The 17,404-nt window shown below is 56.9% G+C and overlaps 8 protein-coding genes across 8 annotated transcripts; 4 read left to right on the top strand and 4 right to left on the bottom strand.

Moving 5' to 3' along the window:
- Positions 1-1,194: 1,194 nt before the first annotated feature.
- CC84DRAFT_1056687 (general substrate transporter) lies at positions 1,195-3,001 on the top strand (the record flags this gene model as incomplete). Its single annotated transcript, XM_018173545.1, has 3 exons — positions 1,195-1,368; positions 1,558-2,286; positions 2,348-3,001. Coding segments are annotated over 3 exons (1,557 nt in total), but the record flags the coding sequence as incomplete, so codon positions are not given.
- A 639-nt stretch (positions 3,002-3,640) lies between these two features.
- Positions 3,641-4,787, bottom strand: CC84DRAFT_1186232 (WD-repeat protein-like protein pop3; the record flags this gene model as incomplete). The annotated part of the gene is made up of 4 exons (XM_018180845.1): positions 3,641-4,087; positions 4,136-4,631; positions 4,685-4,706; positions 4,766-4,787. 4 exons carry the CDS (start codon positions 4,785-4,787, stop codon positions 3,641-3,643), a joined length of 987 nt encoding a protein of 328 aa, XP_018037576.1.
- Positions 4,788-5,635: 848 nt separating this feature from the next.
- Positions 5,636-6,418, top strand: CC84DRAFT_1216202 (uncharacterized protein; the record flags this gene model as incomplete). The annotated part of the gene is made up of 3 exons (XM_018182781.1): positions 5,636-5,725; positions 5,783-5,881; positions 6,041-6,418. 3 exons carry the CDS (start codon positions 5,636-5,638, stop codon positions 6,416-6,418), a joined length of 567 nt encoding a protein of 188 aa, XP_018037575.1.
- A 258-nt stretch (positions 6,419-6,676) lies between these two features.
- CC84DRAFT_644322 (uncharacterized protein) lies at positions 6,677-7,709 on the bottom strand. Its single transcript, XM_018186994.1, has 2 exons — positions 7,599-7,709; positions 6,677-7,527 (listed from the first exon to the last, which is right to left on the bottom strand). Exon 2 carries the CDS (start codon positions 7,391-7,393, stop codon positions 6,785-6,787), a length of 609 nt encoding a protein of 202 aa, XP_018037574.1. The 5' UTR covers positions 7,394-7,527; positions 7,599-7,709; the 3' UTR covers positions 6,677-6,784.
- Positions 7,552-8,920, bottom strand: CC84DRAFT_1216200 (PP2C-domain-containing protein; the record flags this gene model as incomplete). Its single annotated transcript, XM_018182780.1, has 6 exons — positions 7,552-7,859; positions 7,909-8,115; positions 8,165-8,249; positions 8,299-8,372; positions 8,428-8,740; positions 8,885-8,920. 6 exons carry the CDS (start codon positions 8,918-8,920, stop codon positions 7,552-7,554), a joined length of 1,023 nt encoding a protein of 340 aa, XP_018037573.1.
- A 976-nt stretch (positions 8,921-9,896) lies between these two features.
- On the top strand, positions 9,897-12,575 carry CC84DRAFT_1117368 (acyl-coenzyme A oxidase 1). The gene is made up of 2 exons (XM_018175493.1): positions 9,897-10,678; positions 10,725-12,575. The coding sequence occupies exons 1-2, from the start codon at positions 10,316-10,318 to the stop codon at positions 12,456-12,458; spliced, it is 2,097 nt and encodes a 698-aa protein (XP_018037572.1). The 5' UTR covers positions 9,897-10,315; the 3' UTR covers positions 12,459-12,575.
- Positions 12,576-12,759: 184 nt separating this feature from the next.
- CC84DRAFT_1143578 (Mpp10 protein) lies at positions 12,760-15,147 on the top strand. The gene is made up of 2 exons (XM_018176419.1): positions 12,760-13,590; positions 13,646-15,147. The coding sequence occupies exons 1-2, from the start codon at positions 12,823-12,825 to the stop codon at positions 15,098-15,100; spliced, it is 2,223 nt and encodes a 740-aa protein (XP_018037571.1). The 5' UTR covers positions 12,760-12,822; the 3' UTR covers positions 15,101-15,147.
- A 61-nt stretch (positions 15,148-15,208) lies between these two features.
- CC84DRAFT_1258373 (methionine aminopeptidase 2-like protein) lies at positions 15,209-17,263 on the bottom strand. Its single transcript, XM_018184824.1, has 4 exons — positions 17,167-17,263; positions 16,088-17,091; positions 15,784-16,032; positions 15,209-15,713 (listed from the first exon to the last, which is right to left on the bottom strand). The coding sequence occupies exons 1-4, from the start codon at positions 17,204-17,206 to the stop codon at positions 15,657-15,659; spliced, it is 1,350 nt and encodes a 449-aa protein (XP_018037570.1). The 5' UTR covers positions 17,207-17,263; the 3' UTR covers positions 15,209-15,656.
- Positions 17,264-17,404: the final 141 nt, after the last annotated feature.

The following is a 17,404-nucleotide window of genomic DNA, read 5'->3' as shown; positions in this document are numbered from 1 at the left end:
GCTCACCAGGGGTCTCAGCAAGGTCACAATGGGCAGCAAATGATGTACATGCAACATGGCGCGCAGGGACCACCGATGTTCACTCAAGTCCCGCCTGGCTCTAGTACGTGATGAAACGCTTTGCGCTCTGACGAAGCACTAACAGAATCGCAGTGACACCGATGCGAGGTCCCTACCCCCAACCTCATCAGCCTCACTATGGATCGCCACATCAGCACCATCAGTTCCCCCAGCAACCTCATCGTGTTACAGCAAGTGGTAGCTACTCCCAGCCGATGATTCCTCAACATTCTTTGCCTCCGCAAGGTCCTCCCACCGGGCCTGCCAACCATGGCCCAGAGGGAAGCGAGGAGGTCAAGTGAACAGCAATCTAATCTGTCGGGCTTCCACCTGAAGAGTTGCGCTTCGTAACAGCTCGAAAGGGCTCGCGGCTTCAGCGTTGTCCTATCTAGTCCGTTTACGACGGCTCTTTTACTGGGTTTTTGGATCTGCATTAGCGTAGGCGATACGGCATCCACCTTTTCTGCTACAGAATCAAGCATAAGCGATCGGCGTTAGGTGCATTTGGCAGCGTCTAAAGAAAGCCTATGACACCGATGGGTAAGCAAGGGAGGTATCTGGACGACGCCAGTTGTTGATAAAGGCAACAGCATCGTGCTCATCTAACTGCGACTGCACTGGCCACGGGAGGGCGGGTCAAAGAATCGCTTTGGCGTTTTCGAATGGAGATGGCAGCTCAGTGCGCACCTCAGCAGGACGTGGGAGTTTGCAGTCAGCTGGGTGTTATGCTCATGAATCATGTCGTAGATACCCAAGCTCTGCTATACAAATATAATTACCAAACCCAATCTTGTGCGATATACTAGAGTGACTTTTGCTTTATTCCTCGCAATATGAGCTACATATGCCTGAAATCCATGACCCTGTATAGTGTAAAGATTGACCACACCGGTGAAATTGACATGTCCAAGATAAGCAGCCGTGGTCGAAGTTTCGGGGCGGCTTTGACTGCCATTCTAGAACACTCGGGGCCGTGCATGAGACCCTGGCCACGCGGTTCCGAGATGCTCGCGTTCCGACGTCCAACCCACGCGACCGCAGCACGAGTCCTCCTGGTACCCTCCATTTGGATGCAGTCGCCCCGCTTCTTCACTCCCAGCGCTGGCTTTCACGGAGGATCTCGAGCTGCAAAGTATGGCTGATGCCGCCGCTGAGCCGCTCATCGCCGGCAGCCCCGGCGTTCCGAGAGAATACGACGAAGATGTCGATGTCGATGTCGATGAGAGCAAGCTGGTGAAGGCGGGGCGGTTCATCTGGGTGCTTACGTTCTGCGCGGGCGTATCGGGGCTGTTGTTTGGATACGAGTACGTACGCCCATCTCATCTGGTTGCCTCTCTTGACGACGGACGGTGTTGGCTGCTACATACACCTTTTACCACGACCTGACTGGACGGTGAAGCTGATACTAGCTGCAACCACAGCACCGGCGTCATCTCCTCGACCCTCGTCTCCATCAACTCGGACCTCTCCTCGCGCCCGCTCACCACCCTCGACAAGTCCCTCATCACGTCCGCAACCTCCTTCTTCGCGCTCCTCGTCTCCCCGCTCTCGGGGGTGCTCGCCGACGCGCTCGGCCGCAAGACTGTCATCCTCGTCGCTGATGTTCTCTTCGTCGTCGGCGCGCTGTGGCAGGCTTGGACGACCAGCGTATGGGGCATGATTGCGGGACGCGGCGTCGTCGGTGCCGCCGTCGGGAGCGCGAGCTTCGTGGTGCCGCTGTATATTGGGGAGTTATCGCCGGGACCGTGGCGAGGGCGGATGGTCACCATCTCGAGTCTGCTCATCACAGGAGGCCAGGTCGTGGCGTATATCGTGGGCTGGCTGTTTTCGACGAGATTGCATGGGTGGCGGTGGATAGTAGGGTTGGGGGCTCTACCCGCGGCGGTGCAGTTTGGGTTGTTGTTTCTTATGCCGGAGACGCCGAGGTATCTTGCTAGAGTTGGGCAGAAAGAGAAGGCGAGGCGGGTCTTGATGAGGGTGTACGAGGGGAGTGAGGGGGTGGATGCGGAGAGGCTGGTGAGCAGTGTGCTTAGGCGGGTGGAGAGAGAGATTAGGGAGGAGGAGGATGCTGCGGGGGGGAGGGTGATTGGGCCTGCTAAGCACGGCTGGGCTGCGAGGATCGAGAGGGTGCAGGATAATTTGGGGCAGTTGATTGGGATCGGGGGGAATAGGAGGGCGCTCATCATTGCGTGCATGTTGCAAGGCGCGCAGCAACTTTGTGGCTTTGTACGTCTGCTGCTCCTCCTGGCATGTCCTTCTTTCAAAACCCAGCCACTAACTTTCCTAGAACTCCCTCATGTACTTCTCCGCGACCATCTTCTCCCTCGTCGGCTTCCGCTCGCCCACCCTAACCTCCCTCTCCATCGCCCTCACTAACTTCGTCTCGACCCTTGCCGCCTTCGCCCTCATCGACCGTCTCGGCCGCCGCCGCATCCTCCTCCTCTCTATCCCCGTCATGGCCGCTGGCCTCGCCCTCTGCGCCGTCGCTTTCGCCTTCCTCGATCTCCCCATCGAGTCCAACTCCCACGACCACCGCCTCACCATTCGAGAAGGAGAAGAAGCGGGAGCAAGCATGTTCTTCCCCCTCCTCATCCTCGCCTCCATGCTCCTCTACGTCTCCTCCTACGCCCTTGGCCTCGGCTGCGTCCCCTGGCAGCAGTCCGAGCTCTTCCCCCTCTCCGTGCGCTCCCTCGGCTCGGCGCTCGCGACCGCCACAAACTGGGGCTCCAACACGCTCGTCGGGCTTACTTTCTTGCCGATGATGCAGGCATTCACACCGACGGGGACGTTTGCGGTGTACACGGGGGTCTGCGTCGGTGCGTGGTGGGTGGTGAGGGGAATTTATCCCGAGACTGCGGGGCTGGGGTTGGAGGATGTTGGGAAATTACTCGAAAATGACTGGGGTGTGCAGGAGAGTCTTAGGAGGTTCAAGAGGGGAAGGACGAGTAGTAGAAGAAGAAGCGGATAGAATGTTAGATAGAAAGGAGATAGTATTTGACAATGCACTGGCTTTGTCTGATCTGCTAGCGTGCCGACTAAACCAAAGCATGTCCGATTTGTCGAGCATGTATCAATTGTTCACCACACGCGCAGCACCGGATCGTCGTAAAAGGCGTCGTTGAACTTGATCATGCTCATCTCTCGTGAGTGTCTCGCTTACTAAAGTACAGCTATCATCCCCAGTACCATCACATCAAATGCTGCTATCGCTCAGGTTCCAAGATATCCGAAATCTAGTCGACCCCGACCCCCTTCCAATATCTAAACAAATGGCTTCCTCCCACCCAGGGTTCTCTCGTCCGGGCCCGGGCGGTTCGCAAGGTTGCTGTGGAACCCGCAGCAAAAGATGCGCCCGCCCTGGACGCCAGGCCAGACACAGTCGTTTGTGAACTTGGTCGTGTCAAACTCGAGATTCTGGTCGAAGACGCAGCACCAGAGGAGGCGCGAGTGTGTGGTGTGAATGCCACGCCATTCGACTGTCTCGGCGCGCATGACCGTCCTGCGTCTAAAATAAGCCACAAGACTGGGTAGTGCTGGGAACCACTTACACTCCGTGAACGTCCACTTGCTGTTCGTCCTCCTAGTTACCAACAGCAGTGTCGTTCAGCGCGACGCACACGGCACCGCGGTGGTGTCCGTTGTATTGCCTTATGATACTCTGGCTGTTCAGCTCCCATAACCGCGCATAGTGATCGGAGCATGCAGTCACCAGGTACGCCGAGTCGGCGGAGAAGGCGCAGTCCCAGACCCAACGCTGGTGGCCGTGGAGGGTAGTCTCGAGGGGGAAGGCGTTGGCGTCGCGATCGGCGGGACCGGGCAGATTGTCCTGAACCGTCACGTTGTGCGGCTGCGACGTGTCGATGGACCAGATGCGGGCGGTGTGATCGGCGCTGCAGGTCGCGAGGTGGCGCACGTCGGGGGAGAGCAGCACGCGGGTGATGTAGGTCTGGTGGGCGACGAAGGTGCAGACGGGCACGAGCGAGGTGACTTCGCCGCGCTGGACCATGCGCCAGACGTAGACCTTGCCCTGGGAAAGTCAGCATATAGTTGCGATGTACGGGAGGAAGAAGCGCACGCTGTTGTTGCCGGCGACCAGCATCGAGCCGTCGCTCGCAACGGTGACGCTGGCGACGGATACATCGTCCTCGGGTATCAGCTGGTGCGAGCACTTGTTCTCGCCGAGGTCCCAGATGCGCACGTTGCCGCCGCGGTCGCAGCTAATGAGCTCGCCCTGGTTCGGATGGATGACGACATCATTAACAGGGACTCCGTGTGTGTAGTTGCGCTGGACGCTGCCCGAGCGCGTGTCCCAGATCTTGACTGTGCCGTCCTCGGAGCTCGTCACCATCCACTTGCCCTCACAGTGGAAAGCAACGCCCGTGATGTTTGATGTGTGGCCCTCAAAGGTGAGCACGGGATTCGGGTTCGTCGACTTGATCTCGTATAGCTTGACCGTGTGGTGGCCCGCTGCGGCGAGGAAGCGCTTGTCTGGTGAAATGCATAGGCGGTTGACTTGCGAGTCGGGGTGCGGGATCGTCCGAGAGCAGATGCCGGAGAGCGCCTCCCAGAAGCTGGCAGGTCAGTCATTGTAACGCGCGCGCAGCCAGGCGACATGTATGCGTACCGAATTGTGTGGTCATAGCCCGCTGCGAACTGTCAACTCGGCGCTGACTTAAGGCATGCACGGGTGGAAGGAGCTACTCACCAGTACACAGAATGACCGACATACTAGGCAACCTGACGGAAGGTGCGCGCGCAACGGCGGAGGAATTTTGGGCGCAGCGTTGGTGTATCTAAGCCGACATGGCGCACTGGGACAAGAGGAAGTTGTCTGTACGGTGGTTGCGGTACGCTGGTGCAGCTGTACTGGCTTGGCGGGGTCTTGGAGCTTAGAAGTGCTCCGATTCGCCAATCACGTTCACACGCGGTCAGTCAATTCGGGATTTCGGGCGTTTGATGGTCGGAATCTTGCTGTGCGGCCAGACTGCGGCCGAATTACTGTGCGCAAGCCATGCGTGGTCGCAGCTGCCGGTCAACATTCCTGGCTTGTGTAACACACAAGCTTTCTACGCCCCACTCTAGCCGTTAGCTTGGGCCTCCCCCCAGTCCACGTTGGGGCCCGCCTTCGAACGACTCCTCCACTGTGGTGCGCCAGTCTCTTGTTCTTCGCCATATCGCACTTCGATCGAATGGTTTCGATTTGCATCTTGACATTCTAGGCCATGCTGTGCCTCTTGAGAAATTTCAGACACTCGTCACGGTTCCGCGGCACGACTGGCGGATAATGACGCATGCTCCATAGCTCTGACGAAGTATCGTAGCGTCGCAATTGCTCTATGCGCACCTGATGAATGCAGAAACATCATGCGGCAGCTACCAAGTCACTGTTCCTACTTGCTGAAGCGTATGCTATCCAATTGCTTGATGATTTCCTGTTGTCAAATCATCGGACGCCGGTCAATTGCAGAATCCTCGTAAAGTCCTTCCAGATTAATGTGTTCATCTTTCAAAAGAATCATCGAAGAACAAGATGAATTGCCATCCATCCTAGAGACTTCACGTCCTACCACTCACAATGGACCCCCACAACCCCAACCGCGAGTCTCGCTCTACACCCCAATACGGCCTCTACCAGCGCGAGAACTTCTGGAAGTCGAGCGACGAGGTAAGATGATATATGAGTGGTGATGTTACACGCATGATATTGATGCTATCCAACTAGGTACCACCATTCAACGCAGAGCCAGGCAAGCTCGAGGAACTCGCCCAGAAAAAGCCCACACAGACTAGGTGGTACTATGCTTCAAGCACTGCTGGTTATGTTAAGTAACTTATTAGTCCACTCCGTTGCATCTTTCAACCCCAGCCAATCCCGCACCCACACCGCCAACCGCCAGTTCTTCTGCCGACAGCGCATCATCCCCCGGATGCTAGGTACGGGGTCATTTTGGCCTAGCCATTCAACCACTAACAGCAATAGTCGACACAAACACCCGCGAGACCGCGCACACCGTCTGGCTGGGGGGACGCGGCCTCCGCCCCCATCGGGATCAACAAAACCTGCAACGAAGCCGGTGAATCCCCCGTCGCCCGCGTCGCGGGTGATCTCAACCTATCCTACTGCCTTTCCACGGCGGGATCCCAGCCCATCGAGGACGTTGGGGCTGCCAACGACGCCCTCGCTCCAAATGGAAAGGGGGGAGTGAGGTTCTTCCAACTCTATATGCCGCACGACAACGCTCTGACGCGCTTTCTCCTCAAGCGAGCCATTAACCCCAGCTTCACAGCATGCATCCTCGCTCGACACGTGGCAGCTGGGCTGGCCTGCTCGCAGACTTGGACATCCTCTTCAGCGTAGCCGGGTACAGGAACGTGGCTGAGATCATGAGGAACAGAGCCGCGTTGGAGAGCGGGCCAAAGGACTGGACGCTACAGCCGAGGACATCCAAGGTGTAGACTGATCTAGGTAGTAGCATTGTGTTAGCATGAATGACAACTGTGGTAATCATCTGAAATGAAAGTAATTCATTGCACCCGACCCGCCCTCCAACGTACAGCACCCACCCCTTCCCTCCGCGATCTATGAAAAAAGTGCATCGCTAACAGAGCCCTCAGAGCAGGGCCTGTAAATCTCAAAGCGTAGGATTAAGAAAGCGGACGACGACTTGCGACGCCAGGTATCAATTCGTGTCGAGGCCCTGTTTGGATGAGGTTGTTCGTTCTCTCATATCTCATGCACCAGGGACCCTCTTTTCGGATAAGAAGACCCCGTTAGTGACTTTGCCTTGTCCATGCCCGCGTATGCTTGCCAAATCAAGCCCAAGCCCCGGCCGAGAAAAGCTGACAACATCCAGTCCATCACCCACCGCATTAAAGTCATAACATGAACAATGTTACCGGAAGCCGAAGCTGTTCCTGGCCCAACCCATCTTGAAGCCAGTATGACCAAGACCACGGGCGGGTACAGTGCGTGCTCAAGAGCTTCTCGATCAAGACAAGAAACTCGTGCCAGACTGTACAGATTTCGTTGGTTACTTTTCACTTGCACCAGTAACCTTCTCTGGCACAGTCGTGTCCTTCTTGGCTGTAGACGACTCCTCTGACTTTTCTGTCTTGACGGAAGAAGGTGATTCGGTGGTCTCTTTCGCGCCTTGTGGCCCAGGCGTCTCTTCGCGAGCGTTCTGCGCGGAACCGTTGGACCGGTCGACCTGGGCATCGAGGTCCTTATCCTCGTCATCGTTGTCAAACATGTCGGCATCGGCAGCTTCAGTGGTAATTTCCGTCCCGTCACCGAGGAGAATGATGCGGTTGCCTCCGCCTGACAGGTCAACATACAGCCTCAGAATCGATTATAGGTCTACTCACCACCCATGCCACGGCTGCCCTGGAAGCGACCGTCAAGGTCCATATCGATGTCATCAGGGCTATCATCAATTCGGTGATGCACACCCGGTCCGCGGAACTCGGCTATAACTTTGCATTAGAGATATGCTAATCGCTGCCTGCTGAGGCAGGAGAGGCTGGATCTTCAGACTTGCCATATTCTGGCGGAGCGCAAGGTCCCTCTCCATTTGCCACTCTCTTCGCAATATCTTCGTACCACTGCTCCTTCGTCCGCCCGTGCAGGAGACCAATGATAACCATGGTCATGTTATCGCAACCGACACCACCAGTGTCACTGTTGCTTGCCAGACAGTTGTCCATCATGTTCTCACATATAGATGCAAGATCCTGCTTTGCAACGATACCGCGTCTAACGAACTCGATGACTGCTTGAGACGACTGGCAATCCCAGATACCTAGGTGAGTGTAAGCAGATGAACCATAAGGTCGATTTGTATTTCTCACCATCGCAAGCAACGACCAGGAACTCGTCGTCTTCGCTGATTTCATGAATCTCAACGTCAGGGAAGGCGGTGACTATCTGTTGTTCCGGGGGGAGTTCAGCGCTCTTCTTGAACTCGAAGTCTCCGATAGCTCTCGACAGAGCAAGGTTGCCGTTGACTCGACCGAAGTCGACGAAGCCTCCAGCGGCCTGGATACGTGCTTTCTCGGCTGCAGATCGTTAGTCAAATCTACTTGTCAAGCAGCGCAGTGTGTATACCTTCGTTTTGGGGCTTGTGGTCGTAGGAGAGGGGCTTCGCGCGGCCTTTGATTCCGAGTACACTTCGCGAATCACCAGAGTTGGCCTGAAGATGTTAGTTGATCCTGTGCATGAGTTCTGCAAAGATTACGTACCACGTAAATCTTGTCTTTGGAGATGATACCGACGGAAGCGGTACATCCCGAGACTTCTTCCTCATACTTGGGGTCTGTTGCCGCGAGTTAGCACAACGCTGCGCGGCTGACGCAAATATTCCAACATACCGCTCAGTATCGCCCGGTCGGTCGCGAGGAAACCATCCTGCAGAGCTTTCTTCAAATCGCCCTCCTTGAAAGCCTCCTGCTTCGCTACGATCTCGTGAAGGTGCTCGCCTGTGTATATCGCTACCTTGTCGCCGCCGTGGCCGTCATAAACACCGAAGAAACTCAGTCGCTTGTCTGCAGGCGTGGGCTTGCCGCCCTCGACGAGGGCTTGCAGGTCTAGGATGCACGCATGGGCGTCCTCCATGCTGATTCGCCATCCCTGCATCGAGGAGACGCCGAAAATCAAGTCTTCACCATCGCTGCTTTGAGATTTCTAGCAGAAAGCATGCGTCAGTCGGGCATATGACAGAAGAGCACCCTCCGCGCGTGCGCAGTCGCGCCCACGGCCGTTGCCAAGGCAGACGACAGGGTCACAGTGCGCAGTGCGGGGGCGGGGAGGGGCATTGGGCAGACGTACCTTCTCGACGACGGGCTCGGAGAGGGTCTGACCCATTCTGTCCGCGGCCTACAAGAACGTGGGAGAGCGAAGGAGGGAGATGTCGAGGTGGAGCGCGAAAGGCTTCCCGGGCATAGAATTGTGTAGCGTCACTGGTGTGGGGTATCGCGACGGGCAGAATATGGCGGTTGCGGAGATGTGTTAGGCCAGCGAGCGGACCAGGCAGGGAAGACGGAGGCGGCAGGTGTGAGGGAGGGAAACAACGGTTCTTGCAGACCAGGCGGGGTGGTGATTGTAGAGTGTCGTGTGTGATGGAGCAGTCTTGCTCTCCGAGAACGAGACCGCGCGACTAGTCCGCCTTAGGCTGTGCAGAGTGTGGCTTGTTCGTCACTCGTCACTCGTCACTGCTGCACGCTGGTGCCTCCAACTATGCGCAAGCCCCAAGCCGCAACTCGTCGGCCCAACATTGTCCCACCGCAAACCATTGCAGGAATACCTGTAGCTATTGCGAAACCGCGATAGTCCAGAACAATTCACAGGTCGCCACGGGTGTGCTGAATTGGAATGGCAGCTTGCAGCGGGCACACATGGGTTCGGCTGTTGCCTGAGACCGCCGCTCATTGCTTTCATTCACTCGTGCCTCAGGCAGTGTGCTTTCTCGCGTGCTTCCGGTCAGATGGGTTTCACAGCGAGGCGCCCTGGCGGCGGTTGCGGCTGCGGCTGACAGATGCGCAGAGATTTCTGCACGGCACGAATGCCCTGGCCTTGAGCTGCTCGCCCGAGCTAGTCGTTGTAGCGAGTGTAGTGAGATTTGAATTGGCGCCAGTAAGCTATCCCGCGTCGCGCTGCGGCCGCCGGCACCCCCAATAGTGTATGGAGCGAGTAGAAGATGCTCGCGTGCTTTGGCATTGCCGCTCCCAACGATTGGACAATTTCACGCTTATTTGTGAGACATGGGCGGGCGAGGCCGTGGCTCTGGGGCGCGGGGAGCTGCATGCGTCCTGAGACTCCTTCAACCGTCTGTCTCACCGAAACTGCATATACTATAGCTGAGTACGAGTCGTTTGATTGTATCAAGGCTTCCAGGCACAACACGCGACGAGATGCAGCTTATCCACTAACCATCCCGCGGAGCTCTCGTAGTTGTTGACTCGACATAGCTACATAGTCATCTCAGCTCAACACGGCCACGTGGGTCATCAAACCAGACAATGTCGCCAAAGAGCCGAGGATCGTTGCAGTGGTGGTTTGCGAAGTCGGCACAATTCCAAGCCTCGCGGTTCTCGACGTGTTGTAGGCGTCAGTGCGTGCCTCGGGACATTCACTAGCGTGGATCTGCGCCGCATCATTGGTAAGAGCGACCGAGGCAATGCTATCATAGATCTACTTGAGCCTCCGGAGCTTTCCATCTTGTCCATCTCCCCATTCCCCTCTACCCATCAGCAGATCACAATGGCACCAACACCAGACTGGGTGAAGCAACTGAAGCCTTCGGGCCCACAGGGGTCTGAGCTGCTTGCCGCCGAACGCGGCCAGAGCGATATACACGTAGAGAAGCTACAGGAGCTGCTGCTCACGAAAGATGTCATTGAGAGGAGGAATAAGATTCTCGACATCCTCAAGTCAGAGCCGGTCTTTGACAAGTCCTCCAACTACTTCAATGGCCGTATGGAACGCTTTGAGCGAGCCCTCGCCCGGGAGAAGAAGCTCCAGCTCTTGCGACGAAAGCACAACTGGACTACAGACGAACTCCGGACTGCATCTGAAGCAGTCGGAGAACCTGGACCATATGCACTTCATGAGAGCATGTTCAAGGTAGGCAATGCATATCCTTGACCTCATCATGGAGCTAACCAATCAGATCACCATTGGCGAGCAAGGTACACCAGAACAACAGGAGAAGTTCCTGAAGCCTGCTACAGACTACAAGATTATTGGTTGCTACGCCCAGACAGAACTTGGACACGGATCCAACGTCCGTGGGCTTGAGACGACTGCCACCTGGAATCCTGAGGACAAGACTTTCACCATCCACTCGCCGCATCTCACCGCTTCCAAATGGTGGATCGGATCCCTGGGGCGAACTGCCAACTTCGCTTGTGTCATGGCACAGCTCTACATTGGCGGCAAGAGCTTTGGTCCTCATCCGTTCATTGTTCAGGTCCGTGACCTGAAGACACATCAGCCGCTTGAGAACATTCATGTGGGTGACATCGGACCCAAGTTCGGCTACAACACCATGGACAATGGCTTTCTGCTCTTCAACAAGGTCAAGGTGCCGCACTTCAACATGCTGGGTCGCTTCTCCAGGATTGACCCGCAGACCAACAAATATGTTCGCCAGGGTAGCCCTTCGCTTATCTACGGAACTCTCACGTGGGTTCGCTCTAACATCGTCATGCAAGCTGGTTCTGTTCTTGCTCGCGGTGTAACAATCGCAACCCGCTACTGTGCGGTCAGACGCCAATTCCAGGACCGTGATGCCCCTCCAGGCGAGAAGGGCGAGAACCCCGTCCTCAACTACACGATGGTCCAGATCCGCCTACTTCCGCTCCTCGCTGCCACCTTCGCTTTGCACTTCACTGGAAAGGGTATGATGCATATGTATCAAGAGAACCAAAAGCGGATGAACGGGAGCGGCAAGGGTCGCGAGTCGGAAACGAGAGGAGCTGGGCCTGAAGAGACACAGGCAGGTAGCGATATCCTTGCGGATTTGCATGCTACTTCCTGCGGACTCAAGTCTCTATCAAGCAGCATTGCTGCTGAGGGTCTTGAAGTTTGCCGCCGAGCTTGTGGTGGTCACGGATACTCCAGCTTCAGTGGTATCGGCTCATGGTACGCTGATTACTTGCCCACCGTTACATGGGAGGGCGACAACTTCATGTTGACTCAACAAGTGGCCCGTTATCTCCTGAAGTCTGCCCGCTCCGTCCTCTCTGGTGCGAAGCCATCCAACGAGACTACCAGGATCTTGTCCGACTTCCGTTCTCGCTCTGAGATCGGGTGTGCGTTCGATATCCTGGGCTCTGACGAAGACCTCGTCTCCGCCTTTGCCTGGCGCGCCTCGTTCCTCACCTTCGAAGCCCTCAAGCACCGTGACGACAATAAGAAGCCCTGGAACGATCTCCTAGTCGACTTCTACCGCCTTTCCAAAGCCCATTCGCAGTATCTGGTGGTTAGAAACTTTTACGACGCCCTCAAGCACGGTAACATTGGCAGGGAGGTTGACGCCACAACTCATGATGTCCTCTGGAAGCTATTCCGTCTCTGGGCGCTGCACACCCTCGAGCAGGAAGGCTCCGAATTCTTCGCCTCTGGAGCGGCATCCCGCCACCAGATCAGCCTGGCCAGGACGAACGCCGTGATGAAGCTATTGAAGGAGATCAGGCCGCACGCGGTGAGCTTGGTGGATGGTTGGGGTTTCGATGACTGGGTATTGGATTCGTCGCTTGGACGCTTCGATGGCAAGGTTTATGAGGATATGTTCCACCGGGCGAGCGAGTTGAATCCGTTGAACGGGGTGACTGTGGACCCGTATCCTGAGAACGAAGTGTTGTTCAAGAAGGTGGAGCCTTTGGCAAAGAGCAAGTTGTAAAGGCAAGTGGGTCGTGTTGAGACGAAGGGCGACAATGACGGCAAGACTGGAGCATACACAGTAGATTGTACTATATGGCCCAAAACCATTGCATTTAGAATTATTAGATTTAGGCAGATTTTTTTTTGGTCTGAACCAAGTACCATGTCCCATTGAATGTGCCGTGCATGCTTCACTCGAATTCAGATTTGCAATGTGAGTGATGGAAGTAGGAGCGGAGCCGTTGTAGTAGCGCGGGCACAGACCACTGAAATCCCGGCCACTTTCCTTCAGCACCAAAAAAGTTTGCCCGTATTCCCAGCCCGGCGCAAGACAATCCTCGAGCCTGAGCGGAACCCAGAGCCCAGCTGCCGACCCGAAAAGCATGGCGCCCGTGTCCTTTTCATCCGACAACTCAATCTCCTCGCACACTCTCTCCGCAGGCTCCGCCCAACCGTCACCAATGGACCTTAACGCGACTGCGACCGCAAACCCCGCCGCGAAGCTCCTTGCAAGTCCGCTTGCATTCCTCCAACCCACCACGCAACTGAATGGTGCTTTTCTGGCTGCTGCAAAGCAGTTCCTGGACCCGATCGCGGCGGGCGTCAGCGAAGAACAGGCGCAGCGGCAGCAAGAGCTTAGGAAGAAGAGGAAGCGGGGCGAGGGCTACGATGGCGACATCAGAGTTCTGCACCTTAAAAAGGTCCACCTGCAGGGCTTCGGCGTGAACCAGGTCTTCGAGCAGACCAGGAAGATTGTGGATGCTGCGGCTGAGGAAATCGAATTGGCGCTGCCTCAGGGCGACGAGGACGACACCCTGGCAATCGGAGAGGCCGACGACGACGAAATTTCTGAGGGCAGTGGCGCAGAGGTGGACGAGGACGAGGATAGTTCAGACATTGGCGAGGAGGGTGTAGACTGGGAGTATGACGGCGAGGATGTATCGGGTGAAGAAGGACTAGAGGGTGAGGATGACGAGGACGAAGATGCGTCAGATGGTGAGGACGTCGACGTGGAAGACGACGCGGAGGGCATCTTCTCCGACGGCGGCTCCGATTTGGACGAGCCGGCCGAGACGTATCGTCCAGACCCTAATGGCTTGAACGATGGCTTCTTCGAGATCGACCAGTTCAACAAGGTCACAGACTTCCTTGTACGGCTTCCCCGAAACTCATCCATAAGCGATCACGTATGCTAACAGATGACAGGAGCAACGAGACAACCAAGGCGAGGCTGCAGACAGTGATGAAGACGAGATCAACTGGGAAGCCGATCCATACTCTGCAACAGCTAGCAAGAAAGGGGCTACTGGTGACGACGAAGACATGGACGACGAGTCAGACGACGAAGCCGGTCCTACCTTTGGCAATGTTGACCTGAACGCACCGGAAGGCGAAAGCGACGACGAAGAGCTCCAGGACGGCGAGATGGACGGCATGGACGAGGGCGCGAATGCAAACAATATCATGTACGCGGACTTCTTCGCGCCGCCAGCAAGCAAAGTAGGCAAGAACAAGAAGAAGCGAGGACGTCCCAATCCGCACAACTTTCCCGGCGCAGAGGACCCTCAAAACACAAAACCAGATGAGGACGACATACAGAATGTCATTTCAAGAGTTCACGGTGATCTGTTCTCAGACGAGGACGACGTAGGGTCCGACGACGACCTCAGCGACGCCGACCCTTCAGACCCGAAATCACGACGAAGTACGCACGAACGCCGGCAAGCCAAGCTCGCAGAGCAAATCCGCAAGCTTGAAGCCGCCAACGTTGCGAAGCGTGGTTGGCAGCTCGCCGGAGAAGCGCGCGCGTCTGACCGTCCCGTCAACTCCCTACTAGAAGAAGACCTCGAGTACGAGCGCGCGGGCAAACCCGTCCCGGTAATCACACAAGAACTTTCAGAGGACATCGAAGCGCTCATCAAGCGGCGCATCCTCGCGGGCGAATTCGACGAAGTGCGGCGGCGGCGCCCCGATGACCTCGCCACGGGCCCCCGCGAGCGCCGCGGCCTCTTCGAGCTCGACGACACGAAGAACACAAAGGGACTCGCCGAGATCTATGAGGAGGAGCACCTCAAAGCCGTGGATCCCAACTTCGTCGATGCCCGCGATGAGAAGCTTAAGAAGGAGCACGCCGAGATCAGCGAGCTGTGGCGTAGTGTATCTGCAAAACTGGACGCGCTTGCCAGCAGCAACTTCAAGCCCAAGCCTGTGGCTGCGAACCTGGAGATCCGCGTTGACGCGCCGGCGATCACGATGGAGGACGCGCGACCCACGGCCGGCGGCGACGTCGCAGGCGCCAGCATGCTTGCGCCGCAGGAGCTGTACCGCCCCGGCGAGGACAAGGACGGCAAGAAGAACAATGCCGAGATTGTGACCAAGAGCGGGCTGCCCATTGCGCGAGAGGAGATGACGCGGGAGCAGAAGCTGCGGCGGCGCCGTAGGGAGAAGGAGCGCATCAAGAAGGCGGGCTTACACGCGGTGGAGAAGAAGGATGAGGAGGCTACCGGCCGCGAGAAGAAGGCCAAGGAGAGGAAGCAGCTACTGGGTGATTTGAAGAAGGGCGGGGTGCAGGTTATTGGGAAGAAGGGAGTTGTTACTGATGTTGAGGGGAGGGAGGTCAAGGAGGGAGCGAGTAGAGGCGCCGGGAGCTATAAGTTGTAAGGCCTTAGCGTGGATGGGGATTGCATTTGAGGCGCGTCATGTTGAGCATATTGCATTCGTGAAGAATTCCACTTGGAGCTTATGATTGTGATGTGGGAGTTTGATTTTGTTCCAATGATCTGATACATGGTGTGAAAAACATGAAGTGATCCTGACTATCCGTATGTTTTCAATGGACGTTGTATCCTTTGAACCCGATGCTCTCTTGCACCGTGGGACACCTGAAGATAGTATGCAAAGCCAGACTCGGACTCATACGCGCAAGCGAAACTGAACTCATCCACCCCAACCCTCAACACTCCCAGGCCATCGCCTCTACAACACATACACCTCTCGTTGCGGGTTCATGATTCATTGTCTTATCTCATCTCATCTTCTGAAATAGCTCAGTATACATTTCCAAGAATTTTAGTTCTTTGCCAGCCCAAGCCCCGGGCAACCAACCCAGCCAGCCAGCCAGTCAGTCTTAGCCACATGCAAATCTCTCCATGCGTTTCCGAATCGGCCCAATGCGAACGAAAATGCCATTTTCTATCATGATACCGTGGGGATGCGGTTAGTAGTCGTCGCCGCGAGACACAATCTCCTTGCACGTTGGGCGGAGGATGAACGTCTGTTGCCAATTAGCCTCGATTCAATCCCGCATTACTTTCTCTGGTATTGAGAACGAGGAAAAGTCTTACATGCTCGCTTTGCGCGGTATAACTCCCCTTGATGTCGACCAGCGGAGGATACGACTCCACGATACCCGCGGAAACGAGGTTGTTGAGGCCGAGCAGGTACTTGTCGTGGCCGAGACGGTCGAGGTAGCGGCGGCAGAACGGGAGCGTGCCGAAGTTCTTGGTAATGGATGCGAGGAGGGTGCGCGCCGAGTTGACGCGGAGAGGCACGTTGGGCGCGTCCTCGCGCATGGCGTAGTGCGATGTTTCCATCTAGCAGTCAAAGTCAGCATATCTTAGACTGGAAGGAGAGAGGGAGGAAACTCACATCATCCCGGACATAGCCCTTGCCGGTGCTGCCAAACGTCTCAATGGCAAAGGTTTCACCCTCCTCCATCTTAGTTTGGTCGCCGCCCTTGACAATCGGCACCGTCTTGCCGCCGTGGATGCTATACCGCCCGATGCTGTGCCCGTTGAGGTTGCGGATGCACTTGACCGGATACGTCGTGCCCTTGATTTCGCACTCGTAGCTCTCCATGACCTCCTGGATCGCGGCGCCAATGTCCGACATGCGCACGTCGATGCCGGCCTCCTTGATGCCTGCGTTGGTCGCATCCTTGCATGCGTTGACGAGGTTGTCGTAGGTGGGGTCGAAGTGCATGGTGAAGGCTGAGTCGACGATGCGCCCGTTGATGTGCACGCCGAAGTCGACCTTCATGACGTCCTCCTGCTGCAGCACCATCTTGTTGCCGGCGTTGGGCGTGTAGTGCGCGGCGCAGTGGTTGATGCTGAGGCCCGTGGGGAAGCCCATGCCGGCCTTGAGCGCATCGCCCTCCTCGAGGCCCTGGTGTCCTGTGAGCGCCCGCACCGAGTCCTCGATGCCCTCGGCGATCTCGGTCAGCGTCATGCCTGGCTTGATCCACTTCTGTGCCCATTGCCGCACCTCGCGGTGCACCTCGGCGCCCCGCCGGTAGTCGGTCAGGAAGTCCTGGTTCATGCGGTCGAGGTGGCGCTTCTCCTCGCTGGTGGTGCGGTAGGCATTCTCGTCGAGGTACTCGTGCGTCTCGCCCTCGGGGTAGCTGTCGTTGAGGAAGATTTCGTGGACGGGCACGCGCGGCGGGGCCGTCTGCACCTTGGGGCCTGACGATGCGCCGGCCTTCTTCTTCTTGCGCGGCTTGCGCTTCTTCTTCTTCTTTGCGGCGCCCTCTGCGGTGGTCTCGGGCGCGCCGTCGTCGGCCTCGGCGTCGTCGTCCGAGTCGCCGTTGTCTACGTCGCCGTTCTGCGTGCCGTTCTTGGGGGCGCCGTTCACGGCCTTTGTGCTGGACTCGTCCACTGCATGTCAATCAGTCGCGGCCCTGCCAGTGCGTGTGCGCGGGGTGGGTTGGGGGCGGGGTGGATAGCACGCACAGTTGAGACTGTCGAGAGCCTCCGCTGCCTTGGCCGCCATGGTGTCGTGTGCTTGAGATCGCGGGCGAGGGCAGAGGGCAAAAAGAAGTCGTGCCCCGGCCTCTATATGCAGTGAAAAAGCGCCCCGCTTCTATTGGCGGGCGCTCGCCGCAGGTGGCCCAGCATTTCGGCCTCGCCTCCAGTTGCCCTAAGCTAAACTGACACAAGCCTTTTGCGCCGTCTGCGATCCCTGCCGCTC

The sequence above is a fragment of the Paraphaeosphaeria sporulosa genome (assembly GCF_001642045.1).
Source record: "Paraphaeosphaeria sporulosa strain AP3s5-JAC2a unplaced genomic scaffold CC84scaffold_4, whole genome shotgun sequence".
NCBI classification, from domain to species: Eukaryota; Fungi; Ascomycota; class Dothideomycetes; order Pleosporales; family Didymosphaeriaceae; genus Paraphaeosphaeria; species Paraphaeosphaeria sporulosa.
This window is presented reverse-complemented; position numbering and strand designations above follow the sequence as displayed.